This window comes from Coptis chinensis, chromosome 2 (assembly GCF_015680905.1).
Source record: "Coptis chinensis isolate HL-2020 chromosome 2, ASM1568090v1, whole genome shotgun sequence".
NCBI classification, from domain to species: domain Eukaryota; kingdom Viridiplantae; phylum Streptophyta; class Magnoliopsida; order Ranunculales; family Ranunculaceae; genus Coptis; species Coptis chinensis.
Window position 1 is genome coordinate 114,026,768 of NC_141457.1, and position 23,986 is coordinate 114,050,753.

At 37.5% G+C, this 23,986-nt stretch overlaps 3 protein-coding genes across 12 annotated transcripts; all 3 read left to right on the forward strand.

Annotated features, from left to right (window-relative positions):
* The first annotated feature begins 2,438 nt into the window (after positions 1–2,438).
* LOC147520971 (Ribonuclease III family protein) lies at positions 2,439–7,256 on the forward strand. The gene is given in 6 exon segments (XM_086592499.1): positions 2,439–3,291; positions 3,789–3,993; positions 4,702–4,902; positions 5,288–5,374; positions 6,482–6,744; positions 6,746–7,256. Coding segments are annotated over 6 exon segments (1,593 nt in total). The 5' UTR covers positions 2,439–2,494; the 3' UTR covers positions 6,786–7,256.
* Positions 7,257–11,565: 4,309 nt separating this feature from the next.
* LOC147520972 (zinc finger protein ZOP1-like) lies at positions 11,566–17,010 on the forward strand. 10 transcript variants are annotated; one of them, XR_015212928.1, is made up of 6 exons: positions 11,715–11,870; positions 12,005–12,205; positions 12,762–12,870; positions 13,414–13,509; positions 13,613–14,029; positions 16,168–17,010. XR_015212928.1 is itself a non-coding variant. In XM_086592501.1 (5 exons), exons 1-5 carry the CDS (start codon positions 11,697–11,699, stop codon positions 13,975–13,977), a joined length of 945 nt encoding a protein of 314 aa, XP_086448627.1. In that variant the 5' UTR covers positions 11,566–11,696; the 3' UTR covers positions 13,978–14,225. The 10 variants fall into 10 exon arrangements, 1 of the variants encoding a protein (XP_086448627.1); XR_015212930.1 differs by having other exon boundaries at positions 16,248–17,010; XR_015212929.1 differs by having other exon boundaries at positions 16,416–17,010.
* A 228-nt stretch (positions 17,011–17,238) lies between these two features.
* LOC147520973 (carbon catabolite repressor protein 4 homolog 1-like) lies at positions 17,239–22,360 on the forward strand. The gene is made up of 12 exons (XM_086592500.1): positions 17,239–17,737; positions 17,816–18,497; positions 19,767–19,853; positions 19,934–20,017; positions 20,092–20,187; positions 20,285–20,365; positions 20,601–20,654; positions 20,745–20,836; positions 20,932–21,046; positions 21,125–21,269; positions 21,415–21,569; positions 21,970–22,360. Exons 1-11 carry the CDS (start codon positions 17,577–17,579, stop codon positions 21,558–21,560), a joined length of 1,743 nt encoding a protein of 580 aa, XP_086448626.1. The 5' UTR covers positions 17,239–17,576; the 3' UTR covers positions 21,561–21,569; positions 21,970–22,360.
* The last annotated feature ends 1,626 nt before the right edge of the window (positions 22,361–23,986 follow it).

Below are 23,986 nucleotides of genomic sequence, written 5' to 3' on the forward strand. Positions count from 1 at the left end.
ACATGAGTACATCACAAGAAAGTTGTGGCATGCGATGGGTTGGTACGATATTCGTATCTTTAGTTGAAGAATCTGATGACCTAATTTTGACCGATTCAGCCACCCCTCAAAGATTCTTAGTAGGGGGTTTAATTTTACAGTTATTGGCAGTTCTTAAAATTGTGAAACCATATCCATAACCATTGGTTCCTATTGAATAGTTTTAATTCCGATTTTCCATTTTCGATCCTTAAGAGATTCACTATTTGCATATATTTTTTATTGGTCTTATTAAAAAATGTGTACTAAAAATACAAAAATACTACACGAACAAGTCGTTTTTTAAATATTAACTAGCTTCCTAACACGCGGTCAGCAGGGCAGAACAAAAAGTTAAAATACGGTCAGTAGCATTATCGCACATTATTGTAAAAACCAAGGACATGTGTCTTAATTTCCGTCAGCTAGGTTGGGCATGAGGAAAAACGTCTTAATTTCACTATAGAAATTAACGGTTTTACCCCTCCATAACGTATGTTATTACACAATACTATTTTGAATGGGATTATAACAATGGAACTCATTTAGAGGTATAATCAGAAAACGACACTGTTCACGGAGTCATCTATATTTTAATGTTAAAGCTCCTACAAAGAGTATTTTTCGAATTCTATTAAAATTCCACGTCATCAATATAATAGTTAATTTAAAATGAGAAACTATTTTCCTTTTAGAATCCAACTTCAAACGGGAATCTCATTTCCTTTTAAAACCAAAATTCAAATAGTATCATAAAAACTATTTATTTCCAATTTAAAATGGGATTCCTCTCCCAATTTAAAAATATGGGTTTTTAAAACTTAGTTAAAATAATTTTTTAATAAATTAAAACGGATTTTTAACTTCAAACGGAAATCTCCTTTCCTTTTAAAACCAAAACTCAAATAGTAGTATAAAAACTATTCATTTCCAAATTAAAATGGGATTCCTCTCCCAATTAAAAAACACGGGTTTTTAAAACTTAGTTAAAACGATTTTTTAATAAATTAAAACGGGTTTTTAAGACTTTGTTAAAACAATTTGTTATAAAATTAAAACAGATTAGCGACGAAAACAAATATCACAATTTGTTATGATTGTAGAGCAAATTTTTAAAAGAGTCGGTGCATATGCACAGGTCTACTTTCTAGTTCTCTTTAAAACAGTAAGATATAAATAATTATGTCATTTAATAATAAGTTCAATAAATGTAAAATATAGCATGCGTCTGCTGTACCTGTACTCCACCATTTGGGCCCTCTAATAACCAAGGAAGAGAGGGTGTATTGCCCCACAAAGTCTATAACTAAGGGACGAGATGATTACGTACACATGCATCCCGCGTACTCTAGAACTGCTATTAAATAAAACTGTATATTTAAAATTGCAAACTATATTTTTATATTATTTATAACATTAGATATTATGAAAATGACATATTATACTAATAAATAAAATATAGTAAATATAAATAAATGTTATGAGTTTTTATTTATTTATTTCGATATTTTTTATGTTAAAAGTACAATAATGTTATGTTCCATTATGATTTTAGTTTGGTTTGGGTTTTCCTTAAAAAACTATTATGTTCTCAGTTTCAGTTAATCGGGTACCCACACCCTTACCCCTAGGGTCCCATACATTCGTTTTGATGGAATACTAGTCAGACAATTTCAAACTTAATAAGAGCATCAGCAAAAAAATTCAATAATAATGTACAAAATTAAATATAACAACCCACTTTTTGGTAGCTCTTGTATGAAGATTGGTGCTTACGTGTAATATTCGTATTGCACATTTAATCAGTGTAGTTCTATTTGAGACTTCATACTGGTAAAGTGGTAATATAACTATACTAGCTTGTAGGCCCGTGCATATGCACGGTTCTTGTGAAACCTTGATCAATAACATATACAGATTTTGTAACAAAATCGTTTTAATTGTCACTTAAAAACCCCGTTTTTAATTGTGAGAGATCATGTTGTATTGTTGTAATAGCTTACCTAATTTAGAATTGCAATTCATTCTCATTTTAGTAGGAGAAAGATTATGTTTTAGTTTAAAATTGTTATAATTTGTTTTTTCAGGCGATTAGTTGAATTTCTTAACAAATTGTTTTAATTATTCATTAAAAAACTAGTTTTTAATTGGAGGAGAGATATGATCCCATTATAAAAGTTGACTTAATTTAGGAGAATGATTTCCGTTTCAATTAAAAGTTATAAAATTTCCCAATGGAAAATTATCATTTTAATTAATAAGAGTTATATTCCTATTTTAAATTGGTTTCTTAAAAAAATATTTTAGATTGGTGACACGAAATTTTAATAGGGCTTGAAAAATACTTTTGTGGGGCTTTTGTAAAATTTTGTAAACAAAGGCAGCCATGTCCCATATGAATAAGCCCATTTAAGGGTGGGTTTCCGCCTTATCCCAAAACCCCTGGCAAAATCTCTGTCCATCATCATCATCATCAATGGAACTCACTTGTTCCTTCACTCCCAAAACAAATTCATCACCATTTGACATTTCTTTCTCTTCTTCACTACTATCCCCACTCTCCTTCCAGACACACTTGAAAAATCCAATTTCAAAACACTCCATTTCCATTCCACGTATATATGCTGTTGCAATAGACCCACAAGAAAAACTCCCCAGAAGTAGTCCTCAAAGACTACTTAAAGAGCTTGCTGAGCGTAAAAGAGCTGTTTCTCCCAAGAAAAAATTCCCTCCTAGAAGATTCATTCTTAAACCTCCGTTAGATGATGCTAGATTAGCTCAAAGGTTTCTTAACAGCCCTCAGTTGTCACTCAAGTCTTTCCCTCTTCTCAGCTCTTGCTTGCCTTCCGCCCGCCTTAACAATGCCGATAAAACCTGGATTGATGAGTACCTTCTCGAAGCTAAGCAAGCACTTGGCTACCCACTTGAACCGTCTGATACGTTTGGGGATGATAATCCTGCTAAGCAGTTTGATACTTTGTTCTACTTAGCTTTCCAGCATCCGTCCTGCGAGAGGGCGAGAACTAGGCATGTAAGGTCTGGTCATTCTAGGCTTTCGTTTCTTGGGGAGTATGTGCTTGAGTTGGGGCTAGCCGAGTATTTTTTGCAGCGGTATCCGAGAGAGTCGCCTGCTCCAATGAGGGAGAGGGTGTTTGGGTTGATTGGCAAGAGGAATATCCCCAAGTGGATCAAAGCTGCTAGCTTGCAGAATTTGGTTTTCCCATTTGATGACATGGACAGGTTGCCTCGGAAAGATCGCGAGCCCCTGCCAAAGTAAGTTTTTTTGTTTTATGTATGAAATGCTTTTGCTGGAATGGTAGTAATGTCTTCATTTCGTTAGATGAAAGAGAATCAGTTTTCACATTAGCATACCTTGCAATTGACCTTGGTACTTAATAATATGTATCAATTGCTCAATGCTCTGAGGATACATACCTTAAACCTGGTACAAGGGATAAAAAGTTCCAAGGGAGAGTAAATATAAGACTTGTACAGCTTATTAATATACTTACACTTACAATACAGGGAAAGAGAGAGAGGGACTTGGTGAGGTTATCAAATTAAAAATAGGAGAAAATTCCATAAATCACACAGCTCATGAATGTTCCACTTGGTTTGAACGAGAACAACTTAGTAGAGTGTTACTGTGATACGGTCATAGTACAAATATATTTTTTCTAATTGTTTTTCTTGTCTGGTGATATTGGGTGTTGATATGGTATATTGTCAACTTAATTACTAATGAATGCTTTTCTCTGTGACATAACCAGGTCTGTGTTCTGGGCTTTGTTTGGGGCAATATATCTTTGTTTTGGCATGCCAGAAGTTTATCGCGTTCTTTTTGAGGTATTTGGTATGGACCCTGAAGATGAAAGCTGCCAACCAAAGTTACGGAGGCAATTGGAAGATGTTGACTACGTTTCGGTTGAATTTGAAGGCAAAAAACTAGGTTGGCAAGATGTTGCTGTGTACAAGGCAAGTATAACTGGTCAGCTCATTTTGTGTTTGTTTGTTTGTTTGATTATCTTTTGAACCATTGTCATTTCAGAGCAAATATATTGACCCGAAATCTATAATTTTGGGATGTGAAACTATGGTTTGTTGTACGTAAGGATCCTCACACTTTACTCATTGAATTGAATCTATTACATCTAGTGGAGGAGAGATAATAAAATATTGAAATAAGATGGTCATTGCACTCTCTGTTTCATATCTGCCTCTTGAGAAGTTTTTCCTTTCATTTCAACCCCCAGAACCTCATCACAAAGAGGCTGAGATTTTTAAGAAGAGTAGCGCCCCGTCTAGTGGAACCATCTAGGAGATGCCCTTCTGCACATGTAAGACCAAGCATATTTAGCCACAAGGATATGGTGATAGGATATTGTTATTTTGGATATTCCTCCAATGGATTTTTTTTGGCACTAGACTCCATATAATTGTAAATCCTCATATAATACACCCATCAAATTGTATGGGCTCTGGAAAATAGCATACTTGATAATAAATTTATGCTTGTAAGATGTCATTTCTTCCCCTTGATATACATGATTGTATGTGTCTATTTCAAGGTCAAAAAGGGTGGGGTATGGTTTAGTACATGGTATATGCGGTCAGAGATTTGCATGTCTTGGGGCAGAATGTGAGATCTCCATTCCATACATTGACCCTTGTTTTCATGTGCAGCCTCCAGAAGACGCGTTATTTGCACATCCAAGGCTTTTTAGGGCATGTGTTCCTCCTGGTATGCATCGATTCCGCGGGAATATATGGGATTATGAGAGCAGGCCCCAAGTCATGCAGACATTGGGATATCCCCTAAGGATGACTGATAGAATTCCAGAAATAACTGAGGCCAGGAACATCGAACTTGGACTCGGACTTCAGGTAATCTTTGTGCTGAAGTCATGAAACTCCTTTTGAGATAAATGTACAACCTGACACTATAACCTGGTTCCTTTGCTCGTGGAGCTTCTGTGTTAGCCTGGTGGAAAAACAAATAAAAATATGCTTTAAATTCCTAGTGGTGAGGTGCAAGAGAGTTTCTTGCCTACTTTAGAATCAGAATAAGAGTTCCATAGAAGTTAAGGGCATGTAGGTATGCCTAAGATTTGTAATCTCATTGTTTATATTCTACTTTCAATGCAACGGTACCGAAATAAGGCTCCAAGTAGTGCATTTTGACATCATCCTATGCAGCTCATGATGCTTCGTGTGGAAAACTTATTAGGTCCTCAGCTTCTGATACACTTTTGTCTTTACGAAAATGCAGTTGAGTTTCTTGCACCCATCAAAACACAAGTTTGAGCATCCTCGATTTTGTAATGAAAGACTGGAATATGTTGGCCAGAAGATTCAGGTAATTCCGTTTAATGGTCATTGTTCTTGTGTTTCGTATGATTAAAAACAGTTTTAGTGTAGCTGAGTATTGTAGCAAATACGAGAACAAACTGCTCGACTTTTAAGTACTTAATATAGTGTGAGTCATGCCTTGTTCCATCAAGATATGTGACAACAAGGAAAGAAAATAAAAGAAGAATTTATATAGATAAAACAATTGAAAGCGACAACTTAAGCTGTCAATCTCTGTAGAACTGCATCCTCTAATATAGCACAACTCAAAATCATTGGGCATTTTGTCATTCCGTCTTTGATGGTTATTGCTTGCTTCAGAATGGCAGCATCTACATGGGTATGAAACTTGTCTGATACCAGCTATAGTCAACTTATTATCTCTAGCTTCCAGGGAAATGAGAACTTGACATAAATTCCATTTGAATCATCCTTATTTGAACTCGACTTAATTAAATACCTGATCTTCATAACTATCTTGGCTGTTTCTCACCTTTGGCCGTGCATTCATTTGTTTCATTTTTAAGTTATTTGATTCATAAGTTCAAGTAGCATGAACTTGCTTGGTCTCATTACCTGACGTCTGACAATTTTTTGGAGCATCGTAAGCATATTTTTGCAATACCACAACAGATGCTTCTCAATAAAGAGTATAACTTAATGCCTCTCCCTGGCACCTTGCTTACCTCACACAACATGTCCATGCTTGATTCACCTCACGGCAGAAGCCTCTAGATCAAGAGTGTTCAATTGTTTGGTCTTTCCTAATTCACCTACCCTCGTTGGTACATGTCAGCGATCCTTTCTTAAGCACTTTACTCAAGTTTTGCGTTGCATTGAAGCATATTCGTAGCCCGGTTGCAAGAACTGTTATATAGACAAAAAAATAATGTAATTTGGAATGTTGGATACCATTACGTGTTTGGCTTATATACCTGTTCTGTTCCCCACCCAAAATCACACTGGATGGAGAACTTCTACTCTGAGGTAGCAGTTTTTTTACTGAAGCTAGCCAAGTCATTTCCATAATACTACCTCACTCGTGAAAATCAAGACGAGACAGAACAGCATTGAAGAGCCAAATATGAAATTTATCTATTTTTCTTCTATTCAGGATCTTGTCATGGCCGAGAAGCTACTCATGAAGCATATCGATGCTCCTGGAAGATGGTTACAGGAGAGGCATCGGCGTCTTCTGCTCAACAAGTTCTGTGGGAAGTACTTCAGGGACAAAAACCTCCACCGCTTTATCATCTACGATGAGCAGATCCAGGACAAGTACGAACACAACCGAAGACTTAGGAATCCTGTCACCACTGCTATTCAGCAAGCCATCCATGGACTCTCTTACACCGTGTATGGGAAGGCAGATGTGAGACTTATTTGACTTCGAGCAAATTCAGCCAAAAGAAGTGTGAAGTTGGTTTGTTATCAATGAATTGGTTCACATGTACTAGGCGAACACAAGTCTCTGTTGTTGCACATTCAGTTCAAATGACAGCTTTTATTGCAATTCTGGATTTTGGCTCTAGACAATCCTATTGATGGATGAAAGCTGGTCTAAAATCTTTGGAAGTGTTTGGAGTGATGTTCATTAGGATAAACTCAAGTTTTAGGAGACACTTCTCATCAATTGTCATGGTCTATATATTGTACCGATGTCAACATGTATTTAATGTCCTTCACTATACAGTTGTATCTTCAGCTAAGCTATTTACCATTTCTAACGTAGACATGGTGTTAACCAATGTATTTCATTGTAAAATTCGTCTGTCCTGGTGTGTTAACTTTAGCATTAACAGAATTGGCAGGTCCAGAAACTTTTGCCTGTGGCTCTGGTTGATGAATTTATGTGGAATTGTGTACTGTGCTTCCAGTTCGAATTCTCACATCACGTCTTACAGCTTCAACCATTTTATCCATTATCATTCCTTAAACTCACCTACCTATAATTGAACGACCTGGTTATATACTAAAAGCTGTTTCCACTAGACAGTAAAAATGGTCCTCCTCCTTGCTTAGTTTTGAAATTTTTGGCCACGAGCGACTGTGGCAGTATTGTGCAACAGAATCCGTATGGCAGTGCAAAATTGCAAAGCCTCTGTGAGCACTATAAGAAACATTAGGAGGGCGATCAGAAATTCGAGGTTAATTCAGATATTAAGAAAATTGCTAATGGCATCCCGCTCTTGATTTGTCATTCGGGAAAGGAATTGCATAAAGATTTCAAAAATCTTGTGTTTCTTGTGTGAACCCTGTTATTACCCTTTAACTTCACACCTTCACTCTCTTCTGTCTCTTCTCAGAGATGAGACTCTCTCTCTTTTGAACCTCTCAGCTGAACCCATCTAGGGCTGCCTACGTACCCCTTTCAGGGGGATCAAGTTGTGCCGTAGTTCTCCTTTTTTCTCCCCTTGGCGGTCTCTCCTTTCTCCTCTTTTATATATTTTCTAACCACCTCCTCTCTCTAACCTCCCTTATCCCATGATCTTCTTTTCTAATTCCACGACCCCTAATTGTCCAACTATCTCTTGATATATCGCGGCTTTGTTATCGTACTCCCGTATGCCCCTTCACTATTCTGCCTCCCTTTTGGTCGTTGAAACCACACTGGTCCCTATGCCCCTCCAGATTCCGCGTCCCTCCAGATTCCATGTGATTCGCTTATCACGTGCTCCCTCTTTCTTCTACCTTACACTGCCTCTCGTCCCAAGACATGTCATCTTGAGGGTCACGAATTAGGCCGAAGATGCCCCTCTCGTCCGTCGGCGACGAAGACGGTGGACCCGAAGACCTCCACAACGCCCCCTCAGATATACATACTTAAATTCCAAACCTTCGCATATCATGACGTGATCTCATAATTTTGTGTAATCCTCTAACACTAGCTCTCATTGCCATCTCGAATTATCTAATAGTTTGAATATGTCTCCATTTATATCATTCGCTCATATTGATATTTTCTCAGCCATCTCTTTGAAGTTTTTGCCCCTACTAGTTTAAGGGTGTGTCTAACCAATGCTTGTTTTGGACAAGAACCACGGATGGCTCCTCCCACTTGCTCCACTCATATAGCAAGGAATATATTCAGATATAAACTTGCCCCGGTTTGTTTTTCCACGGCCTTCATCAATGATATCAATGTTTGCCCCCCTTCTCCTTTTATTGAACTCCCTAGCATGTCCGCGATGTGTCTCAACCCACCATCAACTCTCCTCACATAACTCACCACTATGTCCGTGGCGTGTCTCATCCCAAATACCAACTCTCCTTCACATGGCCCACTACTATGTCCGTGATGTGTCTCATCCCCGCCTCAACTCTCTTTCAAAGAACTCATTCATAAGTTAATTCGGAATCCATGAAGGGCTCATCCCCCCGCTTTTTGATCACCGTTCTTGATTCGGACATCTAGTCCATGAAGCTCATCCCCTTTCTTTGATGATCACCAGTGAAGCTTGTTGGGGTTACCCCAAGTTTGATTCAAGACCATCTAGTCCGCTGGGTGGCTCATCCCTCCGCTCTCTTTGATCACCAGGAGAAGCTTGTTGGGGTTGCCCCCAAGTTTGAAATCTAGTCCGCGAAGGGCTCATCCCCTCTCTCTCGCTTGGGGAGGCGCTCAATTTGCCCCCAAGCTTGATTCGGACATCTCAAGGGGTCCACGGGCGGCTCATCCCCCTGTTCAGAGGCAGCTTTTGCCCCTAAGATTGATTCGGACATCTAGTCCGCTGAAGGCGGCTCATCCCCCCGCTCTCGGCTTAGAGGGCAACTCATTTTGCCCCAAGCTTGATTCGACATCTCATTGGTCCACGGGGCTCATCCCCCGCTCTGCGGCTTAGAGGCACTCATCAAGTTTGATTCGACATCTAGTCTCAAGAATGGCTCATCCCCCGTCATGGTTTGATAAGGACATCTAGTCCGCATTCCCCCCCTACCGATGGTCAACATGTATTTTATTTTCGTTCCTTCACTATATGAAACAATTTGAAGACCTTGCTCTCTATTTCATGGATACAACATTTAACACAACTATCATTCCTCACCACCTAGCAATATCTAAAAGCAAGCTTCATTTTAATTGAAAAACTAAACAAAACGTTCCCCGTGATATAGTACGGGCCTGTCAATGTTATATTATGCAATATACATTTAATGCGAAAACTCTTTGATGATACTATAGTATGCAAATAAGGTAATAAATGAGGTGAGATGGATCAAATCAGAATGTGTATGCCTTCCATATTACCATTTATCTTACCATTCGTGTTCTGGATGCTCCAATCATCAATCCTAGTCCCAACCTCGTTGATCTCATTCTTTCTCTTGATGTTGAATACTTATTGCTCAAGCTCTTGTATCGGCCACAAGCAAACAATATATTATAAAGTTCTTTTACGCCGCAAGACCGGAAGGCATAAAAGTTGGTGGCTCCAGTTCGACTATTGTCATAACACAGAATCCAACTGCCCCAAGTTCTATCTTTACATGTGGGTCAACATGGCTCCCCATCCGTTCAATGTGCAAGCTCAGCCTAAACTCGAGACACAAACTTATAGCATCATTGTCCTCATAGTTTCATTACTATTTCATTATCACCCTCAAACATGTTCTTGTCTCATTTTGAAAGCTATGTAACGATCTTTATACAATTGGTTGAGGTTTACGAAAAATATAGACCCGATAAGGAGTTTGGTACCTTCCTCGACACCAAATTGAGCGTCTCTCGATAAAAGAATTCCACCATAATATAGGAGGATTGGTTGCCTCAAATGTTCAAACTTGATTTAATTGATCCATTTCAGCCTCCTCCTCTGCAACTGTGGAGCAATCTCATCATCGAGAAGAGAAAAACAAGTGAATCACCAGACGAAACAAACCTTCTATCATCCCGAAACCCCAACCCAAATGAAACCAACCTCGTTTGATAGAAAACCAAGTTTTGAGAATGAGGAGATTTCAAGGTAAGACCTAGAGCACACATAAAAAAATAAGACTTGTCAATAGGAAGCGTTGAAATGAAATGAGAGTCGGGGATTAAAGGGAGTTCTTGGTTGGATGGTTCCGCTTGAAACCATGAACCGAACCGATCGGTTGGTTGTTGAGTTGAATCTTGAAACCAAACCCATTTATTTTAGGTTGGTTCCATCTTTGGTTCTGTGTTCTCTCTTCGCCTTTCCTCCGGCGAAGTCCTACTGTTTTCACGGTCGTGGATTCCTCATCATCCACGCAAGTTGAATATTTGACTTTGAAAATGGTTCATCACCACTCGAAGTCCCAACGTTCCCCGATCAATGCCATTGTGTGAACCCCTCTGTTATTACCCTTTAACTTCACACCTTCACTCTCTTTCTGAGATGAGACTCTCTCTTTTGAACCTCTCAGAAATTTCGAGCCGCGGCCGTTTCTCCTTTTTCCCCCTGGCGGTCTCTCCTTTCTCCTCTTTTATATATTTTCTAACCACCTCCTCTCTAACCTCCCTTATCCCATGATCTTCTTTTCTAATTCCACATGTAATTGTCCAACTATCTCTCTTGATATATCGCCTTTGTTATCGTATCTCAGATGCCCCTTCACTTGCTATTCGCTGGATGGATCATCCCCTTACACCGTCTGTCAAAGACATTCTTGAGGGTCAAATTAGGCGAACAACTTGGACAACAAAAAGAAAATACAACTATCAACTATTGAACAAGTATCACTCCTGAAAAACAAAAACCAAGTTGGCTAGTAGGCAAATGATTGGAAACCAAACAGAGCAAGATGAATATGATAAATTTGGCTGATGATTCATAAGCAGGATTTAACATTAGACCATGATTGATAAAAGCGAAAAACCTACAATAGTTTTCCACGGGTCATTACTAAATCTGAACTTTCAACTCTCAACTATAGAATTAAACCACATGTATTAAACTAGAAAATGCATAAGTACCTGCTCGGATAGCTCCCTTGTTGGACACAATACAACTCCTCGAGGTCTCCTAGGTTTCATCAGCATACCATGCAACATTTCATCCTGTCTCAGTAGCTACAAAACCAACACAATTTTTACCTTAGAATAACTATATGCACTTAAATAGGAAGCATAGGAGACTTCTACAATAGCTATAGTTGATACGAAACATCAGACTTCTCCTGTCCTGTCTCAATTTACAAGTTCATAAAACTAAATGATTAACATAAATACATTCAGACTAAACAAAACAAGAATCAAACTATAGAATCTATTATTGAATTTGAAATTATAGCCTAGAAAAATAGAAATCTAGACTCCTTGTGAGAAACACGAGCCGAGATTGTGCATCCTAAAACTCGACTCGAGTAGCTGGATGACCAGCCCATATGGGAATTTCATGGTCAAAGAATTAAGGACTGTGGCACAAATATGTAATATTGGAAAAAGAGAGGGAGGCACTAGTAAATTTAAGTTGAACAAAGGAGACAAGGTTACCTATCGATCGAAAACTAGGGTTTCCCGTATCAATTTTGCAGCCATGACTGAGGTATTTCCATCATCTATCTCTCTATCGTCAATTATTGCTAATTGAATAGTCCAAACTTTAGAATCACATAATAATAGTCACAAATTTTTTTCTTTCTGAATTGTTAACTTACGTTGGGTTTCTATGTTTTCCAGTATTGGGTTAGTCAGGGAAATAAATGGTGCGACTTTTGCAAGATATTTATATCCAACAACCCTTTGAGCATTAAAAATCATGAGATTGCTCAGCGTCACAAGGATAGTGTTGCTCTCAAACTTGCTAATATGAGAAAAGAGGGTGCAGCCAAGGAGAAGGCACAAAAAGAAGCTGCCCGTGCCCTGGAACAGATTGAAGCTGTAAGTTTTCCTTATTGTCGATGTCGTTGTTTTTCTTCTTCACATAGTTATTAGTTTTTCGTTACTTGAGTTAGATATTATGATAGTTTTATCAATCAAAACAGGTATATAACTAAAAATAAATTGTTTGCACATGACATGGGGCAACTTGGCCTCAATCATTTTGTCCTGTAAAGAAATGCTTCCTAGTGATTAACATGGACACTTTCTTTTTACATCCATCAAAGCATTAGTGGCACTTAATTGAAAAGTTTCTTCAGAAAATGTTACACTTCACTCGAGACATTTAGTTAAGGACTTGAGGTCCTTGAAGGGTTTCAGTGTTTCACATAACTACCCTGGTTAGCACAGGAGAATTTTCCTGGGTTTGTGAATTCCCTCTTTTGGTGAAGAGTTTCCATATGAGGAAGAGATTCTCAAAAGTGCAACCAAATATATGTTTGCTGGATTTTGCCAAAACTGGGTGTCTGTTAAAATGATGTATTAAAGTCATAATCTGCCTTTTGTTTGTACAACGTTGGTCGTTGAGTTTTGTCTCACAAAATTTGCTTTACAGAAAGCTATGCGCAGCTATCAGAAGGATTTAGAAGCTCTTCAACAGGCTCGGGATTCAAGTTTTGGTGGTAATCCTGCAATTGCTAAACCTTTTTCGGCTTCCAGAGACGGTATTATTTTTACTATTTCTTTTTTCTTTTTTCTTTATTCTTTTTTTGAAAAGTAATATATCTACTCTAGTATATATGTTGATTCTAAGTTTTCAATGGTTTAGCTTAGAGCCTTAGATACACAGGAAACAGTTAGGGAAGGACTTAAGGCCAATAGTTGGACTAACCAACCATCTATTGGACTGTATTCTTGTTCTTTTAAATATGTTTAGAAGATTATGAATTATAAGTTAGAATTTTGGATATTGTAATAATTATCTATGGTGTTGATATTTTGGTACGATATACCCCAGGACTCTCATTGTCGTGAATTTATACCCATGGTTCTTCGTTGTACTTTCTTTTAGAATTTTGATATTAGGGCAAGATGGCATATTGGAATAGGTTCACCTTTTTATTTGAAGATACAAGGTTTTGGTTCTTGTAGCTTACAGACTGTTGACTGCTTTTGTGATCCACGTTGCAAATTATTTTTCTTTCAGAGTTGTATTTAATGTTGTTGCTAGTTGCTACTAAAACTGAAACAGCTTCTGATGGTTGCAGAGTGGGACTTCGATAGCACTTTAGGATATTATTTCAATCCGGCCACCAGCTATTACTATGATACGAACTCAGGCTTATACTATTCGGATGCTTTAGGTATTTTCCCAGCATTCTTGACTTATTTTTTCAGTAATGTTGAAGTTTATGTGTTTCTTTATTTGTTCTTATTTGGTATTTACTTAAACTGGCGTGGAACCAGGTAAGTGGGCGACACAGGCAGAAGCATTCCCAATGTTTCAGGGTGCATCTGGATCCCAAAGAGAAGATTCAGATTCGAAGAGGACATTTTCAGCTTCAGAAGCCGGACCTAGTGAAGAGGATGCAGGTGGGACCAAATACCCAAAAGGGACCGCACCCGGTTTGGTTGTTCCTCGGTCAGTGAACCCCATAAGACCAGTTAAAGGTGCCCCCTCATCAATTGCTGTCAACAAGAGAAAGAGGCAACATCAGAGACCCAAGGTTGTGTCAAAGGAGGAAGCAGACGCACTTAAAGCGAGGGAAGCTGCAAAGAAAAGAATGGAAGAGAGAGAGAAACCAATGCTTGGCCTGTACAAATCTTATTGACTGCCTGAGATCGGTGTACCATTCCAGTTTGATTTCTTCATTAAAATTAGAGGTACAGATACCTTTCAGTCATAATTGTGATCTATTTTCTATTTCAATTATTTTTTATGACTGTTGTAACTGTTATGTTTCCCAAAGTTCCCTCAGCATGCTAAATTTTCAGATCTTTCTTTTTTATCAGTAAAAAGAGTTCTATCTGCATCTTGGGACTGAAATCTTTGAACCCAAGAACTGTAGATTATATATCACTTGAAGGGAATATCTGCAGATAACTTCTAATCATATCAGGACATTTGATCTTTATGTAACATAAATTTATTTTTATTTTTATTAATAAGTCTGTTTTAAATGAGATCAGTAACTCTTTGATGCTGACGGGGTTCGAGCCCCAGGCCTTTGGTATCATCACCCAAATGTAACATAAAATTTGATAGACTAAGCAAATTGTATGGCCTCTTTGTATACTGCCAGTGTGTTTAAAAATGAACATTTTCAACCTAGGAAGCATGGACACTGACACAGTTGTACACGAAGAATATGACAAATCTCAAAAAAAACTAGGACTTGAGTATGGCGATGATGCTTTAGTGAAGCAATGAGTGCATCTATTTTTGTTTATATATATATATATATAACATCTATAGTTTGATGTAGAACATCTTATTATATAAAATGTTAAATTCTATTTGATGAAATATCTAATTTATTTACAATGCTACAGGAAAAATGTCACTAAACAACACAACCACTGTGCCCACGTTTATCAGTGTAGAACTCTTTCCTTAGTGTGTAGCTTATGAAAAAGACCAAGACAATTATTAGTCTAAATCTCAAGAGTCAAGTAACATACCCAAAATGATTCCTAATTCTTTGTTACCTATGCCACAATTTTGACTGTCTCTAAAGTGTCATAGAGTGTCCCAAAAGTGTTGGCGTCTTTCTAGGTTTTTTTGAAGTGACTGAGTGTCTGACACCTATCAAACATGACAGGGCACTATCTTTCAAGTGTCTGTGCTCCTAGTTTCAACTATATGCGGATTGAGGATGTACTATAGTGTGATTATGTGCGGTAAAATTGTAACTCACACGGTTGTATGTGCTTCTCTGCATCTTTGAGCATCTGTATAATTCTGTTTCCATGCTTGTGTCAGTGATGTTGATTATTTACCAGCTAATGATTATCCCCTCAGCTATATATCATACTCTTAAGGCTCAACCAAATTACTGTGGGTATACCCTACCCGAGTCATTGGTCATTTCTTCGGTTCTTCCCCCTCCCCTCTTTGAGTTTTTTCAAAAGTTTTGGACTTGGAGCACTAACATATGGAGAAAAACAAGCACTGTCGAAATTGAAATCTGTTGAAGAAACTGGTACTACAATCACCTCAAGTTGGTTTGAAAGTTTGAGTTGTGAATGAATATAGTGTGTGTTTTATAAAACATGGAGAGAGAAAAGTGTGCTTTTTGTTAACTAATAACATTTCTGACACATGAACATATCCTATATTAAGATTAAGATTGGAGATTGGACAGCCAAGATTTGTTGGAGTGGAATTTGTTGTTTAATTTGACTAGTCCAAGAAATTCGTTTGAGGTTCAGTTTTGTTCATTCCTTTTTTTAAGAAACAAGGCCGAGCATACCTCTCAAACTCACAATACAATAGAAAGTGAGAGAAAAACAGTTTTTTCAATTCCTTCTCTCTGATTTTCTTCTTCTTAGGTTCTCACGTACACACAATATTTTGATATCATTCCATAGGTAAATTTTTATTTTATTTTATTTTATTTTTCTTCTCATTTCGTTGATAGAAGCATGTTATGATCACTACACATTTCTATAAGAAAAACATTCATTTTTTGTTTTGTTTGTGCATTCTCTTTGGTGATCAGGATGAATTCATGTCTCTTTAGATTGAATTTCGTTACAAATTTATCTACATTTGCATTTCTTCGTCTGTGGCATTAGTTTTTCTTGGGGATCTTTTGATTTCAGGTGTGGGGGTTGCACTAAGATTATTAATTTTTATGTATCTGATTTGGCATTGTTTCATGTGGTGTTAATGTGCTATTGCAGTGATGCTGTGTGAATTTCATTATTATAGATCTTTTTGAATCTTGATAATGAATTTACCATCATTCTATATGACATTTTTTAATGTGGTTATGGATTGCCATGCTTATTTTGCTCAGGCTTGCGAGATGGCTATGTAATAATGCTGTATGATTCTGGCTTTATTGCTGTGTAATATTGCTTCTGAATATGATTCCAGAACCAGTTGTTGTGAGTCAGCAAGAGATCGTGTTTTTCAAAGGGTTTGTTTCCTTGGGTGAATGGAAACACATCATTCTCATTGATCAATTTCGATTAGGTTGTATTTGCTTATCATTTTTTTATCCCGGATTAATACAAATTTATTACAATATCTGGCAATCCGTAGCAAGAGATTGTAACAGGTAAAGTAACAAATCTGGTTGCGAAGAAAGACACCAGTCTGGCAGACCGAATTGATGAAGTGATCTAGAAGAATGAGAGCTATAGATAATTTCAGAATGGCCAGCGACAAGGCTCGAGTAAGTTTGAAGGGTAAGAGCAGTACTATAAGAGCCTCAAATCATAAAAGTAAGAGTGAATTGGCAAAACCCTCTAGAGGCCGTGGGAAAGTAGTAGCTGTTGAGACATCACGGTGAAGAACTGTTGAACCCAAAGCCGGAAAAATATATGCACCACCAACCAAAACTGGAAGATCAGCAATTAAAGTCTCAAAACTGTCCAAGCCATCCTCGGCTAGTGTCTCAAATAAAGCTACACTAGGTGGGAAGAAACCTGCAAAGAGAAGGAAGTCTAACGTTGTGAAACCAGTCTCAAAGCTCAACGTTATGGGGTTCAGGGGCGGACTTCTTCCTTGGTCAAATCATAGAGGCTCAACTGATGTTGTGTATGATTTTTGAATTCTTTTGCATGCATCTATATGTAAATCAAGTTTTTCTCCGCAATGTGAAACTTTGTTTCTTGAGTTGATTTACTACCAATCATTCATGTGTTGTGTGATTGTGTCTAGTAGAAACCGATCCATATTCACATTTCTAAAACGTATCAACTTTTTACAATGATTTTGTCCGTGGTTTTGTTTTGAAGTTTGGTCTTTTTCCATGTAGTCATAATCAATAATGTTTTCCTTTAAGTCCTTTAAATGCAACTCTCTCTCTCCCCACCTTTTCCCATTTACCATTTTCCCCCCTTCCGCTCACCAACTGCCTGCTTGTACTTATCTAGTTTAAAGTCTGGGAATCTTAAAATCCATATGAAATTCAAATTAGTTTTCATATGTGAAAATTGAGAAAAGAAAAAATATTATCCTTGGTCCGTTCCATAACAACAAGTGGGGCCCTCCTTACATATAAATATAAATACATAAAAAAAAAAAAGAAGAAATGATTATTATTAAAAAGAAGAAAGAGTCAAGTGAGTAAAACCCTAGTTTCGATTATGAGAAATTGTTGTCAAGTTTAAATCTTTTTAAGGATTGGTTTAAGTAAATGGCGGATTCGTTTGTAAAGATTATTATTCCATTGTTAGGGTTTAATAATATCATTTCAGTATGCTGACTCTGGTGAGAGTTCATCTTCCATCCGACATTCCTATTGTTGGTTGCGAACTTACTCCCTACATTCTACTGCAGCGTCCTTCTGACAATTCTTTTATCACTCACGATGTCCCTGAATCTTCCCCTATCGATCGATACTACATAAGGCACAAGTGGTAAACCTTTCCCTTCTTCTCTTTTGCACTTTTGCACTTCTTACTACACGTGTCCTAATACTGTATATCTATCTGCAGGTACCGTATCCAGAGTGATAAAAAAGTTGCCGTTTGCAGTATTCATCCCTTGGAACAAGCTACTTTGCAATGCTTGGGTTGTCTCAAGGCAAAAGTACCTGCACTCAAAAGTTACCATTGCTCTTCTAGGTGCTTTTCAGATGCCTGGCAGCATCATCGTGTTTTACATGACAGACCAGCCACTGCTGCTAATGAAAATAATGGAACAGAGGAGGAAGAGTTATTTGGCCGTTTAGGTTCTGCACCTGTATACCCTACCGCTGAAAAGACAAGTGGTGAAATTTGGTTTGAAGTTGGACGCTCCAAAACGTATACCCCGACAGTAGATGATATTGGTCATGTTCTCAAGTTTGAGTGTGTTGCCGTGGATGCAGAAACTAAATTACCAGTTGGACATGCTAAAGCTATTTTGACTTCTCGAGTCATTCCAGCTCCCACTCCTACTCCTCGACGCTTGATCCCGGTTGATGGGATTGATATGACAAGTCATTTGGATTTAGATGGCCACACAGCATCCTCAGGAACCTTTACTGTGCTCTCATACAACATTCTTGCTGAGGTGTATGCCACAACTGAATCATATAGTTACTGTCCTTCTTGGGCACTTTCTTGGTCATACCGTAAGCAGAATTTGTTGCGAGAGATAGTAGGCTACCATGCCGACATTATTTGTCTACAGGAGGTATGCCATATACACATGATTTCTAGATTTACTTTAATATATTGAGTTTTTTTATACAGTTTGTTTACAATTTCATCATATCAGATTAATGCGTACGTTTGAAAATGGATTGTTTGTCCAAGTCCTAGAAACTAGCATCATCTTAGATGGATTACTGGGTTTACTAGGGTTGGGTAACTGTTGTAATAAGCTTCTTCTTAACTATATGTAGTTCTCAGATGTAACATATTATCTTATTTTAACAATATCAGTTTTACTATAAAAAATATACTTACCAATCATCTTGTAGGTAGTGTTGTACTGTGCCACTTAGATGGTTGCATATGGTTAAGTCTTTAGATGCCATACTCATTTAATTTGTCCTTTCACACATGTCTTTTGAAGCTAAATTCTAAAGGTCAACCTGTACTTCACCTAAATTTTCTATAGAACTTCAATGATGATATGCTTTTATACGTTGATAGAACAATTATTGAAATTCAGTATGTGTAAATTGTATTCTGTAATTTGTCATCTAAAAGAAAAGATAGTGACTCCGACTTGATAAGAGAAGTATGTCAATTTCATCAATCTCTTAGTACTGAATTAATTTCTCAAGTAAGGTTCTTTAGACTTCCTCATTCAGCACAGTTTCCGTCTTCATGTTACCCTCAAGGCCCTCTCATGGAGACACATCCTAGATTTCTATTCTATGATCCATGGGCTTGGCAATTTATGATTAAGTTGAATCAATAAACTCTTTTCTCCTGTAATTTGCTTTGGTTATACGTGTTTGTACAAGCACCATTAGTTACAAGGGCTAAATGGATTTCAAACCACCTTCTGAGACATTGTGTGGGTTATTTAGAATTTAAGAAGCGGGAGGATCTTTGAACGTACAGATTATTGAAGAGATCGAAAGAACCTTTGTTGATTGGACAAAGGGGGTTGTTATCTATAGACGGTTGAAATATCAAGGTTTCTTGTGGAATTGTAATACTTATTTTTCCTATCAATTGTTAGACTGCAATCTAAGCATGTGTTGAGACCATGTAATGGAGTTTGTGTAATGATGTAGAGCGGGGGGGGGGGGGGGGGGTGTGCTGCTCTTGAATTCAGCTTATTAAGATGCTTCTCAAAGTCCAAATTTCAGTAAACTTATGTCTATACAGCTCTCTTGGGATCTTGTAGCGTAGAAGATGATAGGACCATGCAGTGTTGTTTATTATTGTATATGTAATTTTATGATTGTACCCATGCTAAGAATGGCTACTGTATCTTCTTATTCAGGTTCAGAGTGACCACTTTGAGGAATTTTTTGCTCCTGAGTTGGATAAACATGGTTATCAAGCACTTTACAAGAAAAAGACAACAGAGGTTATACTTTTGGATTTGTTTTTATGTTCAGATCTGTTGCGTTCCCTTCATGTTGTCATCTTCATTTGTAACGGTTGCAGGTTTCTAATGGAACTGCACACACAGTTGATGGTTGTGCAACTTTCTTCCGCCGAGAGAGATTTTCTCATGTCAAAAAATACGAGGTCTGGAAATTTCTTGTACTGGTATATAGTTATTTTCATCTTGTTTCTCGGCCATTAATAACTACATTTTGCAGGTAGAGTTTAATAAGGCTGCTCATTCTTTGACTGATGCATTGATTACTAATAATCCTGGTCTTTCGAGAAAGACATGTTTGAATAGATTACTTAAGGTGGATATAATAACTTAATCTCTTAGCGTACAAATATACTCATTTGTAAAGGTATTAGTGCTTTTACTAATGGTTTGGCCCATCAATTTTCTTTTAGGATAATGTTGCCCTAATAGCAGTTCTGGAAGCAAAATTTAACAATCATGGGACTGATGCAAAAAGGCAACTGCTTTGCGTGGTAGGCCGAAGACATCTGCCTTACACACTTTCACTTCTACAATATTCTAAGTTCACCCTTAATAATTCCTTTAAACCCTGCTTTAATCATTTTAAAAAATAATTAAATTCTCAAGTAGTAACATTATTTCTCAGTCTCATAAGGAGCACTTTATTAATAAAAGACTTGTGTATGATTTCATCTATGGAGCATCTTTTAACCATGTTTATTCTTTTCTTCGGGCATTATGTTACAGGCAAATACACATGTACACGTAAACCAAGATCTCAAAGATGTGAAGCTCTGGCAGGTTCAAATGGGAATTTTTACTTTGAAATTCATTTTAGTTATTTTTATTCACTACAAGTGCTTCATTTTATGCTTTTTTTCATTGTATTAGGTTCATACTCTTTTGAAAGGTCTAGAGAAAATTGCTGCCAGTGCAGACATTCCAATGTTAGTCTGCGGGGATTTTAATTCTGTTCCTGGAAGGTTTGCCCATGGTTCTAATATGATTGCTAGAATTTATTTTTCAGTAGTACCCAAAACGTCTTTCACTATTGGAAATATCTTGAACTTGTTTGCAGTGCTCCTCATGCACTTCTTGCGATGGGTAAGGTTGAACAAATGCATCCAGATCTAACAATAGACCCCCTCGGAATAGTGCATCCTCCTGCCAAGCTGTCTCATCAGCTTCCCCTGGTAAACTTAAATATATAGAATCAACTTCTGCTGAATTGTTTTGACTATCTACTTATTGTCTTATCGATCTTGTTATAGGTCAGTGCTTACTCATCTTTTGCAAGGAGTCGTGCCCCTGGTTTAGAACAGCAGAGGATGAGAACAGACCTCACAACAAACGAACCTTTATTTACGTACTGCACTAGAGATTTTATTTGCACTGTTGATTACATATTCTACACAGGTAAACTGTGTGTCACCCTTTTTCCACTCTTATTCATGTTCGTTATCAACCCATTTATTATGATTATTGTTGGAAGCTGATTACAACATTTAGTAGTCAATTTTCATATGGGCAGGTAATCTAATGGATTGGCTTTTGGTTTCAGCAAACTCTTTATCTCTTGAATCTCTGCTGGAGCTCTTGGATGAGGAAAGCTTAAGGAAAGATACAGCACTTCCATCTCCAGAGTGGTCATCTGATCATATAGCGCTATTAGCTGAGTTCCGCTGCAACTCCAGGGCACGACGTTGAAACTATAGGGTAAGCAATTCTATTTGTTTCAGTGAACCTTACTAAATTTGATATCTGTCAGTGGACTGCTGGGCTGGAGTAATTATTTCAGAAGATAGATGTTTCTGTTGGGGTTTGAATCATTCTCCGTGTTGAATTTCTGTCCAGATGTGCTTTTGGTAGATGTCTTAACTCTCAAGCATGCAAAGTTGAATATTGGTTGTTTCTGTAGGTTTTCATATGCTGTTATCGGTATATACGAGACAATCACTGGATATTAAGAAAACATGTAGACTTCAAATATCTCCTTAGGTTTAGTTATTTTAATTTTGTCTAATAACTGGATATTTACTGGTTAAACCTTCACAGTTTTTCAGATGTTATCAATATTGGCTGGTACCCTTAACAGTTTTTGTATATTGGAATGTAGGCCTCAAAACAGATTGCGAAGGAAGAGCCAATGGCTAATGATTTTCTCCACATTGGATCTCGAGAGAAAGTACGCCATCGTCAGTGTGTTCTGTATGACTGTTTCATCATTTGAGCGCATCATGATCTTGTACTATGTTGGTACTGTTTCATATAATAGTTACAGGTCTTACAAGACTTTCTTATCCACCGCTCACCAGTATAGATCTGTTCAGATTTGTCAAATAGAATAGTTGGTAAGATATAAGATAGGAGAAGCTTATGTGGATTCATAGGATTGAAATCAAGTTGATTGGCATTACTTATAAGTTTTAACCATCGGATTGTAGGATGATAGTTACAGAAAGTACACCGATTATGTATCAGAGAAAGGTTAATTTTGCCGGAGTTCAGTTTTACTGTTACAGACAATTGCAAATCAGTACCGTTGGTAAGGACAGTGGTCAAAAATGGTTGACACCAATCCCAACGATCTCATTCTTTTTGGTCATTACACCCTTAAAATATGATCATTTGGTCTTGTGCAACCAGTCTCAGGCGTCTTTGCCTGGAATACTTATGTATGGAAATTCGAAATGTAAACATCATAAATAGCTTTTACCAAATTTGGGGATATGGTATGTAGTGTGTGTGCATTTGTGCAACTGTGCATAAGCTTTATATTCCCTCAGGGCAACGTAGCAGATGTTACCTACATGTAAAACGTCTAAAATGTTCTTCGGTGTGGGTCAAAAGCATTCAAGCAGCAACTTGTTAATTTAGGACTATTTTTTCTCATAGCTATTTTGCTGGTGAAAAAGCTACTATAGATTGCGCAATGCATATAAAAATATTAAAAAAACACGTGGGACCGTTGGAAATTCACAACTAAGTAATAATCTCAATAGCAAGTGCTACTCTTATTGTTATTTTGTGAATAACTATTTCCATAATATTTTTGCATTGGCTATTGTTTTTGGCTCATAAGAGTGACAAGTTACTATATTCCCTCAAAGTCACCTGTCATTAGGAATGCTCTAAGCAGTATCACACTTGAGTTTGTTGTATTCGCCCAGGGATTTCTGGAGCAATGGCTTTCAACCCATCTTGTTGTCGGTATGCGATGGTGACTTGGGCTGTGGTGTAGGAGTGCACATTTTCAATGGAAGATGCACTTGGTGATTAACGAAGCGTGTACTCATTAAAACGCGTGATAGCTTTGAGAATAACCTTTTTGCATATGTGTCATCAGTATGAGAATTTTTGATGATGAGTTGATGAACCCACCCACCACCCCACCGAGAACAAAAATCTCTTGACCCCATCTGAAGCAAAGGTCGGACTGCCTATGTTCACTGTAGTCACCAACACTTTTTCCAGCGCTATGACCTGTGAGGAAAGAAAACTAGAGGGCAAGCAAATATTCTAACTGGCGTGGCCATAATTTTTGGGATGAGTTAAAAGGTTTTTATGGAACTCATCCACACCACACAAAAAATCAATGAATTTTTTAGGCCGTTAGGTTGAACTTTTTATGGACCCAGAAATATGAGCATGGGCTCATTTAAAAAATATGATTGTGGGTGGGTCGGGTGTTAGGTGCGCCTAGAGAGGTAAGGGTGGAATTTGAGCCGCACGGCTTGATCTCGTTCATTTAATAAATGAGCCAAGTTAACCTATATTATGCTCGTGTAAGAAAGGAGCTCGATGAAGCTTAGCTCGATAAACAAACTATTCGGGCTCAGTTTGGCTCGGGATCGTTCATATATTATATAAGCCAAACTTGAATTTTTTTCAAAACTCGTTTAATAAATGAGCCAAACTTGAGAATAGTGAAACTAATCTTGAGTGGATAACAAAGCACAGTCAAGTTTATGCTCTACTTACTATGTGGTTCTTCGGTTCTTCCACACGTCCACTCACAATCACAATAATAGAGGGATTTAACTGGTTGAGTGCTCGGGAAGAATAGATGGGGAATGGAGATAATATTAAGTCCGTGGTCCTGTGGCAGTAATAAGTAATAACTGACAAGATCC